The following is a 13,235-nucleotide window of genomic DNA, read 5'->3' on the forward strand; positions in this document are numbered from 1 at the left end:
CGAGGGCCGGTGAATTCGGATAAAAGGCAGGGAGCGGCTTGTGTCCTCAGATCTCCACAGAAAGCAATTCATGATCTCAGCCTCTCTCTTCCTTTCAGGGCCAAAGGAGGAAATGTGTAGCTGTTCAGGGGGGAGGCAAGGAGTGGGATTTTTTAAAAAAACCTATCCCAAAATTGCATCCAAATTACCCAATCGGAGGGATATCTGTGTTTCGTATAAAAGGAAATACAGCTGATTCGTGCAGATTTTCTCAAAGGGGTTCACGGAGCCCTTGGTGTAAAGCAGAAAGTTGGGGTCGAAGCTGTAGCCCACAAAGATGAGAAGGTCAGCCCCCTTGCTACTCATTCAAGTGACCTTAATTTCCTCCCCATGTAAACACAAGAATGGGTCTTTACTCTTTGATTCGGGAAGAGAGAGAGAGAGAGAGAGACTGCTTTTAAGCTGGTTAAACAATAAGACATTCTAAAATGCATATTGTTTGGAGTGGACAAATAGTAATTTTGTAACTCTGGATAGTACCCTATTGCAGATTGGTTGTTGGTAATGCTGACATTATCAAAGGCTGTCTTTCGATCCAGCTCCTCCTGATGATATGCAATGTGCTGTACAAGGAGTGGAATTGCTAGTAAGATTGGAGCTGCAATGTTTATCTGGGGTAGAAATTAAGGTACAAAACGGTGTGCCCATATTTTGACGAGGAAGGGGCAGTTTTAACCACTCCGGGCTGTTACCCTCTTAAATGTTGCTCTCCTGTTTTGGACACATTCTGAGAAGGCAGGATTCTCTGGCAAAGGCAGTCAGGCTGGGAAAGGGTGGAAAGGCAACAGGAAAAGAGGAAGACGGAAAGTGAGATGGACTGACTCCCTAACAGAAGCCACAGGCTTGAGTCGACAAGAGCTGAGCCGGGCTGTCGAAAACAGGACATTTTGGAGATTGCTCATTCATGGGGTCGCCGTAAGTCAAGGGCAACTGGACGGCGCATCACAACAGTCGCAAGAGTTTCCCACCTTTATTTTACTAATGGACTAGATTCTAATAGACTTGAAATCCATCTATGTCCCCTCCTCCTTGTTGTGCTCCCCCAGGATTTGAAAGGGCTCTTGGCGCTTGGCGGTTGTTGGGTTTTCCTCTCAACAGAAGGCTAGCATCGTGGAATATTTTGGTCCGCTGCTTCCCGAAATAGGCTTGTCGTGCCGCCGTTCAAGGATGTCCTCTTGGCTTCGGATGCGATGCTCGGCAAGGCACCATTGACAATGGCTCCTGAGCTCCGTTTGGAAGCCGGCCAGGGGGACTTAAGAGGGATTTGGGTCTGTTTCGTCTCCTTATGAAAGCACGCCTGGCTATTAAGAGCGTTAACCCGAGGCCGAGGTTCTCAAACGGAGGAGAAAAGGGATGGCCGGCTTCCAGGCACTCCTTTAACCTCTCAGCGCCTTTGATGTTTTCTCTCACAGGAATCAATCCTCCCTTTTATTTTATTTTGTTTTAATTTAGTACTTTTAGACCCCTTGATGAACGGAGCGTTTTGGACGGTGTACGATACTTATTAATAAAATAACAACTGTGTGTTGTTAAGTCGATCCTGACCCTTTTCAGGGTTTTCCAGGTAGAGAGTACTCAAGAAGTAGTTTATCATCCCCTTTTTCTGGGGGGCATTTCTAGGACTGCGCAGCTAGCCCAAGGCTACCCAGGCTGGCTCTTCTCTCCCAGGAGGCGCCCTGGGGAATCGAACTCCCAACCTCTAGCTCACCAACCAGAGGCCTACCTCAACTGAGGTAGCCAGCCAGCGGCGATGCGTATGACATAATTTCGGTTCTGCGCTGCCCAGAGATCTGTGGGATGTAAATTCATTCATTCTGTTTGGTTGCGGAATCCTGCGGAATCCTCACTGCAGAATTCAGGCTGCAGAATTCTGATTCTTCCGCAGGACCCTATCCCCGGCTCGCGGAAAACTCCCAGTCAAGCCTCCTCTGTGTGCAAATAAACCTGCCCTTAGTTCTCCTCGGTGCCCCTGCGGGGCGTGACGTGCCATGCCATGCCCCTAAAGCCACCTGCTTCGTTGCAAAGTGGGCCGGTAGGGCGCCGTTTTCCCAGGCGTCGTTAAGTGGCTTAACCTCCCGACCCTTCACCGGCTGTCGTCGTGCATTAGAGACAGTCTAAAACGGGAATGTGTGTAGAACAGGGGAGGAATTTTCTTTTCTGACGTCCTCCGTGGAATCCGGCTTTGTGGGGTGGCGAGTCTAGCCATGTGTAAATACAGGAAACGTCCAACTCGGAAACTCTTCTGTGTCGCCGGATAGGATGTTGGAGAAGGGTTAAGACAACGGGAGGATTTTCGGCGGTTGGACGTGGGTCTTGACTCCTCTGGACGATTAGACAAAAAAGGGGGGGCGGCCGGTCGGGCCGTGGGAGGGGGACACGGGAGCACCCCCCGAGGTCTTGCCGTCAGCGTTATGGGCATCGGGAGCTGTTTCAACCGGACCTCTGACCCAACGTTCACCATTGTGTGGGTATCTTAACGCCGTAGCGCTGGAAAAAAAAATCTCTTGAGAAAAAAAGGGGAGTCATTCTTGGCTTTTGATGCCACCTGTAGTTTGCTTCCTATAAATTAAAATAGGTAACAAGGCTTGGTTTTAATGGGTTGATTGGAACCTTTCAACGGGAGCCCTTCCCATAATGTCTGTTTTCCATTAGAAGGCCCTCTTAGAAGCCGAGAACTGGTGGGAAAACATAGAAAGAGCTGAGTTTTCCCATAATAGAATACGCTTTATTCCAGGTCAGTTTTTTTTAAAAAATATCCCTAATATTGTCTACTTTGATATCCATTTGCTTACATCTCAGGGAGAGAGGGCTTTTCCTTAACTAGTCATGTCGTTAAAATGGCCACAGAAAGAACCTAGCAAGGAACTGAGAGCTGTTTGTATAAGAGAGAACTATTTCATCGCGTTTTGTAGATCTGTGCGTAGATGGCTATTTGGCCGCTTGGTTTTAAATGCTCGCCTTCCTGTAATTTTATTACGTAGTTCTTCACTCAACTGGTAAGCAAGCTTTCCGGGTAGGCTTTGTATCATTCTGGGCTAGAGATAAACCGCTCGGATCGATAGATGGTAAATAATTCTCATCGTTCCCTCCTGCCCTTCAGTATGACTGTAGCTCTCGGGTGATTTGCGTCATCTTAGTCCCACGACAAAAAAAAACACAGGCTGTAAAAATCAGATTTTTTTTTTTGAACAATGCTGACGACAGGAAACATTTGAAATCAATTTTTGACAGAGCAGGGCACAATGAGGGCCAAAAAGAAAGCTTTCAACAGTCTGGGAATTATATTGTTTTAAAGGTCTCTCTCTCTCTCTCTCAAGTGATGTCTGGAATAGGCGCCGGGCAAATTTCTCCCCAGGGAGAGCCTTTTAAGAATGTGGCACCACTGAGCTTCAAATGATAATAATAATCATAATCTCTCATTTTTCCTTGCATTTGAAAATGTCAAGACCAATTGTCCTGGCTTCTTTTTACAGGAAGAAGTTACTGTGATTTTTATTCAAATATCTTTCTTCTAAAAAAGCAAAGGGGGGGGGAAGACAGCCGTGGCCTTTGGGGGCTATTTCTGCCACCCCCTCTGGAGTCCCCATTTGTCCATTATGTTTTTTTTTATTTCCAAAACAAGAGAAAACGTGTACCTCTAGAAATCTCCAGAGTCCTAATTTTCTTCTGAAACAAAGTGACCCATACCTTGTTTTAATCATCCCCATCACGTGCCTTCAGCTTAATTTAATTCTGTTTGTTCATTAATTTTATAACTGCCTCATTTCATCTTGTTCCTGGGGTACTTTTGGATTTTATCGCTGGGTTCACTGCCTAGAATAGCGCTGTGCACGAACGGGTTGGTCTATAAATGAGATTGTTGTTGTTTAGTCTTTAAGTCGTGTCCAACTCTTCGTGACCCCACGGACCAGAGCACGCCAGGCCCTCCTGTCTTCCACTGCCTCCCGGAGTTGAGTCAGATTCATGTTGGTCGCTTCGATGACCCTGTACAGCCATCTCGTCCTCTGTCCTCCCCTTCTCCTCTTGCCTTCACACTTTCCCAACATCAGGGTCTTTTCCATGGAGTCTCCTCTTCTCATGAGATGGCCAAAGTATTGGATCCTGTAGCTTCAGGATCTGTCCTTCCAAGGAGCACTCTGGGTTGATTCCCTTTAGAACGGATAGGTTTGATCTCCTTGCAGTCCAGGGGACTCTCAAGATAAATGAGATAGACAGACAGATAAGTCAAGTCAATTCCTCCTCACAGTGACTCTTTTCAGGTAGGATCAGAACTTTGAAAAGGTGGGGAGATGAGACGTTGAAAACAATGGTGGGAGGAGGGTCTGGTGCAACCGGCAGACTGTGGGGAGAAGTGGGAGACGGTGTTGGGCCATCCAGGGTCGCAATCGTGTCCCTCTGTCGAATTCTGGGAGATTTTGGGAAGGTGGGCATCCCTGCATTGATGTCAAAACTTTTTCAAGCTCTGTTATGAGCCTGAAATACCATTTCAATGTATTGGGGCCCAAAAAGGAGCTTTCTGGCCAATTTGGTTGGGGAAGACGTTTGTTGTTGGATTTATTTTTTTTGTGGGATTCGGCAGCCGACGGTCCCGCCAAGCTTCGGTCGGGGGTTTCCAGCGGAATAAGCAAGTGAATAAATGGTGTGATCTTTTTCTTCTCCTTCTCCTTCCCTCCTGCAGAGTCACCGTGAGTCCCCGGCAGAATTTGCCCCGCGTCACGCTCAAGGGCATTTTCCAAGGCGCCAAAGTGGTCCGGGGCCCCGACTGGGAATGGGGAAATCAGGACGGTGAGGTTTCCTTGTTAAAACATGACGGTTGGGCTGTAACGGGGAGGGGAGGACTTGGTTTGACGAATTTTTTTCTGAAGGACAGACGGAGATCCGGGCTGACACAGATCCTTGACGTCGGACAGCGGCGATTTTTCAGAAATAACAAAATTCAGATTCTTGTCCACATCCTGTAGAATCCCTTTCATTATGAGGGTGCCGGTGGAGGCCGCGGGAGGGAGGGAGGCATCTTTAATGACCTCAAGTCACGGATGCCATATACTTTTCTTCACCTCTGTGCCGTGGCGCTCCTCTTTCCAACATGGCTGCCAAACCTCTGCGGCGGAGGTCTAGAGGTAGACTTTGTCTAGAGGGACAGGGTATAAATCTAAATAAAGTAAAGTAAGAGAGGCATTTTCAGCCTGAGTTTTCAGTAAACCGGACTCTTGCTTTCTCTCAGGCGGCGAAGGTAAAACTGGGCGCGTGGTTGACATTCGCGGCTGGGACGTGGAGACCGGGCGGAGCGTGGCCAGTGTGACGTGGGCCGACGGCACCACGAACGTGTACCGCGTCGGGCACAAGGGAAAAGTTGACCTCAAGTGCATCGTGGAAGCCTCGGGAGGATTTTACTACAAGGAGCATCTCCCTAAATTAGGTACATGCCGAATTTCTCTTACTAGTGGGCTGTGTACTACATAAATAATCATCACGCACCATCAAACCCATTCAGGGTTTTCCAGATAGAGAACACTCAGAAAATGGTTTTTCCCCTTCCCTTCCTCCAGGGGGTGCCCTGGGACGGTGCAGCTGGCCCAAGGCTACCCAGGCTGGCTCTTCTCCCTGGAGGAGAATCGAACTCCCAACCTCTGGCTTTGCAGCCAGAGACCTAGACCACAAAGCTATCCAGGCAGCTACTTCAATTGACTTCACGGCTGGTCTTTCATCGCAAACCACGGAGTGTGCTGGCCTTCATCGACAGTTAAATTGATGTGGCAGAGTTTTCTTGAGCTTTCGTTTTATGCTGAAACATTTTTCATGGACATCCTTCTGAAAGCAAATTTATGCCGGTCCTCTTTTTAGTCTTACTGTGAGGTCCGATTCACTCAGAGTCTCACCAGCCAGTTTTGAGTGGAATCAAGGAAAAACAGGCCTGTTTGTATGACGGAAATAGCACAAGGTTCTCCAAGAGTGAGGATGAATCTTGGACACAGACAAATAAAATGTGAGGCAAGAGTAAGCTTACTACAAACTTCCTTCAGTTAAAGTGGCTTCTGGGCTTCTCCCAGCGGGAAAGTTCTTAGAAACCTGAACACTTGCTATATATACAATATAGATGGGTTTTTCTGGGCTACACATCCCATAATTCTCCATTCTGGGAGTTTTTCCTACCCTACATGTGCCTTACAAACACCTAAATGTGGCTCAAGACTTAATGGAAGGCTTTGAGACTTAGCTAGGCCTAGCTTTGCCCAAGCTGGGGGGAAAAATTCCCAGCTAGCCTTGGGGCAGAAATAGGAAGCTTGGGTGGAACTAGGCCTAGCTAGGCCTCAAAGTCTTCCTGTTTAGGCCCTGTCTCCCAGGCGAGCCACATTTAGGTGTCTATCAAGTAGCTAGAATTCCCAGAAGGGAGAATAATAGTATATGTAATCCAGGGAATCCAAAAATCCCATCCTTAATAGACAAATCGACATCTTCTGGTTGTGAGACAAAGTTCAGGAGAGTTACCTACCTGTGGATTTTAGGTTCCTCTCTGACACCTCTAGAAGCACCCCCAAAGTTAGGGGAAACGGACAAGAGGAGAGTTACACTCCTTTTCTTAGTGGCTTAATAGCTAGAGGAAGAAAGAGATGCTCAATATCCTGCCTAGAAGCATGAAAGCTGTTTTTCCTGTTGGATGCAGTAAGAAAAAGTTCACCACAACTCAGCAGTCTGTGGCAGGATGCCGTGAATAAGTTCATAGACCGGTCTTGTTGTCAGAAGATCTTCTGCATATATCCACCAGCCCACCTGCCTGTCTTTTCTCTCCCCTTTCTAGGGAAGCCTGCTGAGCTTCAGAAAAAGGAGAGTACGGACCGTCATCCTTTCCAACACGGGGACAAGGTGAAATGCTTGCTGGACATAGACATCCTAAGGGAGATGCAGGAAGGACATGGGGGTTGGAACCCCAAAATGGCCGAGGTAAGAACCGGTTCCCTGTTTCTTGCCCCAGGCTTTGAAGAGAATCCACACCCATTATTATGAGGCACTTTGGATCTTAGAGAAAGATAGGGTATGTCAAATACATGATGATCATGTGTCTACTGCTTTTGAATGATAATCTTTTAACTTTTTGCGTACTCCCCCATCCCACCCCCCCATTTTATTCCCATCAATTCTGATCTCTTCCTCCTCTCCTGCACACCCTCAAAAGTTCATTGGCCAAACTGGAACCGTACATAGGATCACGGATAGAGGGGACGTGAGAGTCCAGTTCAACAGTGATACGCGGTGGACATTTCATCCTGGTGCTCTTACCAAGGTGAGAGGCACTTTGTCTGTACCATGAATGGAACACAAAACTTGTTATAACTCAAGGGGAAGTGGGGAAGAACCAGGAGAAAAAGATGCATCGTGCATAGGATGAGGTTTTCTTCAGTTTTGTCCTGATTTAGTTTTGGTTTGCCTCTTCGGCACTTTTCTCACCAATTGAATGGGAATCTTTTAGAAAATTAGAATCAGAGTGGACTTTCCTCTCTCTCTCTATCTCTCTCTCTTTCCCCCCCCTTTTGGGGGGGTGATGATAAGAAGGGGCAAGTAAAATTTTGGCTTTCCTCTTGCATGTGTATATTTCAGCGGGTGTCCCAAGGTCTGGCAATCTGCGCCTGAATGTTGGTGATTACTCCAAACAAACCTGATAAATGTACGAAATGAAAGAGCCACTCCAGTAAAATGCCATCAGTCCTTTAAAAATTATGGTCCGTCTTTGCAGACTTTTGTCTCAGAAGCAGATCTCCATGTACGTTACATGAGAGCAGAGATGGTTTTAAAGCCACCCTCTTTTTTAAGTAGCTAAAAAAATAGCATTGCCATTTGTATTGAATGCTGACATTTTGTCAACATTTTGAACATTCACAGTATTAAAAAAACAATATACAGTTTTGAGTGAGTGAGTGAGGGGGGGGAGAGAATTTATTTACTGTAATTTGTTCCCACATTTCCAGTAGAGGGGCTCAAGGCAGCTTAAAAATGATTTAAGAACATAAATACTAAAGCAGTGATTTAGCCCTTTTTTACTTGATTAGCTAAAAGTAAAGGTTCCCCTTGACATTTAGCCCAGTCGTATCTGACTTGAGGGTGTAGTGCTCATCCCCGTCTCCAAACCGTAGAGCCAGCGTTTGTCCGTAGACAGTTTCGGTGATCACGTGGCCAGCGCGACTAGACACGGAATGCTGTGACCTTCCCACCAAGGTGGTCCCTATTTATCTACTCGCATTTACATGCTTTCGAATGGCTCGGTTGGCAGGAGCTGGGACAACCAACGGGAGCTCCCTCCGTCGCGTGGATTCGATCTTACGACTGCTGGTCTTCCGACCTCGCAGCCCAGAGGCTTCTGCGGTTTAACCCGCAGTGCCACCACATCCCTCTTTACTTGATTACTGGTATACTAATATTTCTTGTTTCCAAGGAAAATCTGATAGGAGGCTTCTTCTTTTATCGCACTTTTTACCCCCACCCCCACCCGTGCCCTCCAAGTTGATGCTTTAGAGACTTCGTTGCCTAATACGTCTTTCCTGCATACTTAAATGGTTCTGTTTATTCTTATTTTTTCCACCTACACCTTTCTTGCAGTTGAACACCTTTTGGGTGGATGATGTGGTTCGGGTGATAGATGATATAGAGGCAGTCAAGCAGCTACAAGCTGGTCATGGGGAATGGACAGATGAAATGGCTCCTGTAAGTACATTTCTTTTCCAAGAGCCGTGCAGTGATTTTAAAACATCCGGTCTCGGGGTTTTCCATCGCATGGTCTTTTGTTTGGGGGTTCCCCCTATTTTGAACAGCACTTTGTGGTGGCGGAGACAGGGGTTGAATGGAGCATCTTGGAAAGGAGGTAAAGCCGGCTGAAATTGTGGGGTGTTCATCCCGCACTACAACATTCTGTTGCTGTTCCTGCCCATTTCCCTGTAGACTCCAATAACAAAAAATATGTAACGCATCTGTTATTCTCTGCTTGCACGTGAAAGGAATTTTCCTCTCCCTTTCGTAGACCCTGGGGCACATCGGGAAGGTGATTAAAGTGTTTGGAGATGGAGACCTTCGGGTGTCTTTTGCTGGCCAGTCCTGGACGTTCAACCCTGCCTGCCTGACAGCCTACCAGCGAGAGGAAGATGCAAACTTCATGACCACGGAGGACGCGAAAGAGTCTAAAAGTGAGGAGCCTGAAAGCCGGCTGAGCTCTTGTCTGTTCAATGGGGTTTCTCCCTTTCCGTTACTCGATGCCAGGGGTCTTGGGGCTGGTGTGGCGACACGGAACGCTCAGAGACATTCCAACGTCGTGCGGAATAAAGCTGCTGGACTCCAGCTTTTGATGGAAATGGAAACGTTGCCTTCCCCATGCTTTGCAGGGCTGGCAAAAAAACAGGAATGAAATTTTACACAGCAGGAGATCTGAAAGCAGGAGAGAGTTTGAAAGGGAAAATATTGGGTGGGAGTTACAGCGCTGGCAGATGCACACGACTGCATTACGCACAACTTGGGGGGGGAATAATTTGTTCTCTTTACTCATTATAATGTTTGCAAAGTAATTCCTCACCTTAAATCCTTCCAGGGTTTGCCAAGTAACGTCTTCGCATTATGCACTGTGTTTCTCCTTACTGTACTGAACCTTAGGGTTCAAAGCAGAAGGGTGCAAAACTTGAAAAGTCATAGGAACTTCAATAGCCCAAACACACAAAAGTAACTTTTTAAAGTACTTAAAGCCTTTCCTCATTAAGTAGTGCTGTACCCACTCGCAAGCCACCTTGGCGCTGAAACATTGCTTAATTATACCCGTTATGGCCCCCGATCCTGTCAACGTCTATGTAAATTCCTTTGATTCAAACGGGCCTACTCTAACCGCAGCTTGGTATGGTAAGGTAAGTTGCAGTTAGAGGTAGGCCCACTCGAATCAAGGATCTCGTGGGAGGAACTGACTCGCCAAATCCCTCCGGATTCAGTGGGTCTGCTCTGATGCAGTTTACTACCCCCGTACAAAGAGATTTTGGCCGGTTGATTTATTTCAGGAAAGCACACAGTTTGTAACAGCTCGGCTGGAATCCTGTTGGTGTTCATGCAAGGTTTGCATAACTGGCCACGGGGAAAGTGTTGCGACGTGTCCTCGGCCACGCGCCTGGCAAGTTAAACAACTAAAATTCCAGCCATTCCTTCTGGGCTCTAATGGAAGGCATTCAACATTTTGGGAAGAAGAGCTAAGATTTCTGGGTATTAAAGAAACCCAGTGGTCTGGGTAGCTCCGTGGTTTAGCTCTCTGGCTAGGAGGGAGCCAGAGGTTGGGAGTTCGATTCCCCACCCCCACTGGGCCTCCTGAGGGAAGAGCCAGCCTAGGTAGCCTCGGGCCAGCTGCACAATTCCCAGGGGTGCCACAAGAAGAAGGGAATTTATATCATCATCATGATCATCTCAGACCTGCAAAACTGGAAGGGACACCCCCCCCCCGGGGTTCATTGAGTGCTTGAAGGCAGCTCCGGCTGTGATGGATGGGCTTTGTAGTGCTGCCATCGTGAAAGCCATGTTTCTCGTTTTGGCCATCAACAGGCACGTTGCTTTCTGTGCTGGGGAGGCTGCTCTCCCAGAAGATGGAGTCAGACAACCCGGGGCGGCTGGTCATCGAGGCGGCCCACGGAAACATCTCCAAAGTCCGGGACCTGGTCCAGAAATATCCGGACAAGGTAGGTCCCCAGCGGTGGCGAGAGGCTTGTTTTTTTTTAACCCTGATTTATTTTTATTCATCCCCTCCCCTTCTGCCTCGTAAGCGCTCTTGAGGAAGCTTCCAGCTTTGGAGAACTGAAAGACTCACGATATCTGCAAAACTAAAAAAATTGTTATATGGTTAAGTGCCATGATCTTTGGCCGTCCTATGAATGAGCGACCTCCAAAATTTCTTCTTTTAAGCAGCCCCCGCTCAGCTCTTGCAAACTCGTAGGCCATGGCTTCCTTTACTCGCTCAATCCATCTCACATTTGGTCCTTCCTCTTTTCCTGCTGTCTTCTACTTTGCTGGCATTATTGTCTTTCCCAACACATCCGTCAGTAATAGGGGGCAAAAATAGAATGGGGGTGGCATCCGTTGTCATCCTCCCCCCCCCAAGAACTGAAACTGCCACAAGATCTAAAACAATGATGATCTTAATAATTGTAGGAAAAGTTGGGAGGCAGCAGGAAAAGAGGAAGACCAGATATGAGATGGACTGAGTCCATAAAGGAAGCCATGGGCTGTAGTTTATAATAGCTGAAGACAGGATATGTTGGAGGTCATTCATTCATAAGGTCGCCGTAAGTCGGATGTGACTTGTTGGCACCTAACAACGAGGATAACCTTAACCAGGAACTGGTTAAGGCCTAATGGAATACGACTAATGGTCTAAATAATGGGGGAGTTTAATGAGGGTACTCAAGGGTGTTATGACTAATGACACCGTTGGATGGGAGGCAGACCCATCGCTTGTCATTTTAGACGTTCACTCCGTGAGGGGACGCTGGCCTTTCTGTCCACAGGTTGATATCAAGAACCAAGGCAGGACGGCTTTGCAGGTGGCTTCTTACCTGGGCCAGGTGGAGGTGGTGAAGATCTTACTGCAGGCCCACGCCAACATCCACCTGCGGGATGAGGAAGGCGACACCGCCCTTCATTACGCAGCCTTCGGGTAGGTGACCCTTGGAACAGCTTTCATCTAGAACTAGAAGAGCGCCAGGGATCTGTAGATGTTTTAGAATCACCATCATCTTAGAATTGCAGGAGGTGGAAGGTCAGGGACGCCCCAGTGGGGGAATCGAACCCCCAGCCTTTGGCTCCGCAGACAGAGGCCTCAACCCCTGAGCTAGCCCACATTTCTGTTTCCCTGTTTCCATTCCTCTCGTTGACTAGGAACCAAGCCGAGATTGCCAGCGTCCTGGTCAGTCGAGGGGCCAACCCTGACCTCTTGAACAACGCCAAATGCACGGCCATGTACATCGCGGTCAACAAAGGCTTCACGGAAGTCGTGCAGGCCTTGTGCGAACACAACTGCAATGTCAACCTGCCGGTGAGTCTCCCGACAGTCGCATGAAGCGTTGCGTCGTGAAGGCAGAAGGGTGGCGGGGCAGCGTGCCTCGGGATCCGGCGGTGTGCGGGGGTCCAGGAGTTTGTGAGAAATGGCTGGGAAGCGGCCATCGCCGCCGCCAGTGCCTCCAACTCCTCTGCCGCTTGAGACTCTCCCTGCCCTCAGGCCGGGTCTCGCGCCAAAGCTAGGTGCAGTTCTAGAGTTTGTTTTCGGTAAAGCGACCGTTTGTGAGCGCGACAAACACACAGCCAATCTCGAACCCGTCTGTCTGATGCAGAGATGCGAACGGTCTTCACGTCTAGCCTCTCCCCCCCCCTCAGGATTCGTACGGCGACACCCCGCTCCATTATGCCATCACCGCCGACTTCAAGTGCATCATCGAGGCCCTCACCGAAGTCCCCAATATCGATTTCACCATCCAGAACCGGCAAGGATTCAACCTCTTGCACCACGCCGCTCTAAAGGGGAACAAACTGTGAGCAGTCGAGACCTTTTTAAAACATCTAAAACCACGCAATCTTGTCTGTCGAACTTAAGATTTCCTAAACCGGATGCTGACGGTAGCCCCCCGTCTTGCCCTCTTGTTCATTAGTGGAACTTTTGTGATGTCAGAGAAAAAGTACCGGGAACGTTTTAATGTCACAGGAGAAAAATCTGTCAGCATCGGAATGTTCACAAACAGGTCAAACTTACATGAGGGAAGAGAGAAGTCATTACTCCTCTCGTTACACCAATACCACGCATAATGTGGCCCCATATAGCACTGATTCGTTGCAGTCCACATTTTTGTGGTGCTTGATGAAGGCCCCAGTCTACCTGAGAGTTGACCCGGCATCTGGAAAACCTGAGGCCAGGTCTACCTGCTCTGCGCCAAACTAGACTGAGCATCTGGGAGACCTGGAGGCTCTTCATCCCGCTCTGTGGTGGAGGTAGACTGAACCTCCCTGTTCTATGGCAGAAGTAGTCCGGGCGTCTGGAACGCCTACCATAAGGTTCCCATCCTCGATTTACCCAGGTGTTCTTGGACTAGCCCTCCCGAATGCCTTCGCCACAAGCTGGGCTGGCCAGGATTTCTAGGAGTTGTAATCCAAGAATATTTGGGGAGCCAAGGTGGGGAAGCACTGGTCTAGATCAT

At 48.2% G+C, this 13,235-nt stretch overlaps 1 protein-coding gene across 2 annotated transcripts in view; it reads left to right on the forward strand.

Moving 5' to 3' along the window:
- MIB2 (MIB E3 ubiquitin protein ligase 2) overlaps positions 1 to 13,235 on the forward strand; it is a 43,173-nt gene that overhangs the window by 22,453 nt on the left and 7,485 nt on the right. For both annotated transcript variants that reach the window (XM_020782323.3, XM_020782324.3), the window contains exons 4-13: positions 4,718 to 4,824; positions 5,264 to 5,458; positions 6,839 to 6,981; positions 7,214 to 7,321; positions 8,632 to 8,736; positions 9,050 to 9,212; positions 10,597 to 10,730; positions 11,556 to 11,704; positions 11,926 to 12,082; positions 12,421 to 12,575. In XM_020782323.3, the coding sequence (XP_020637982.3) occupies positions 4,718 to 4,824; positions 5,264 to 5,458; positions 6,839 to 6,981; positions 7,214 to 7,321; positions 8,632 to 8,736; positions 9,050 to 9,212; positions 10,597 to 10,730; positions 11,556 to 11,704; positions 11,926 to 12,082; positions 12,421 to 12,575 (1,416 nt within the window). The remainder of the gene's footprint in view (positions 1 to 4,717; positions 4,825 to 5,263; positions 5,459 to 6,838; positions 6,982 to 7,213; positions 7,322 to 8,631; positions 8,737 to 9,049; positions 9,213 to 10,596; positions 10,731 to 11,555; positions 11,705 to 11,925; positions 12,083 to 12,420; positions 12,576 to 13,235) is intronic.

Source organism: Pogona vitticeps, chromosome 7, assembly GCF_051106095.1.
Source record: "Pogona vitticeps strain Pit_001003342236 chromosome 7, PviZW2.1, whole genome shotgun sequence".
Lineage (NCBI taxonomy): Eukaryota > Metazoa > Chordata > Lepidosauria > Squamata > Agamidae > Pogona > Pogona vitticeps.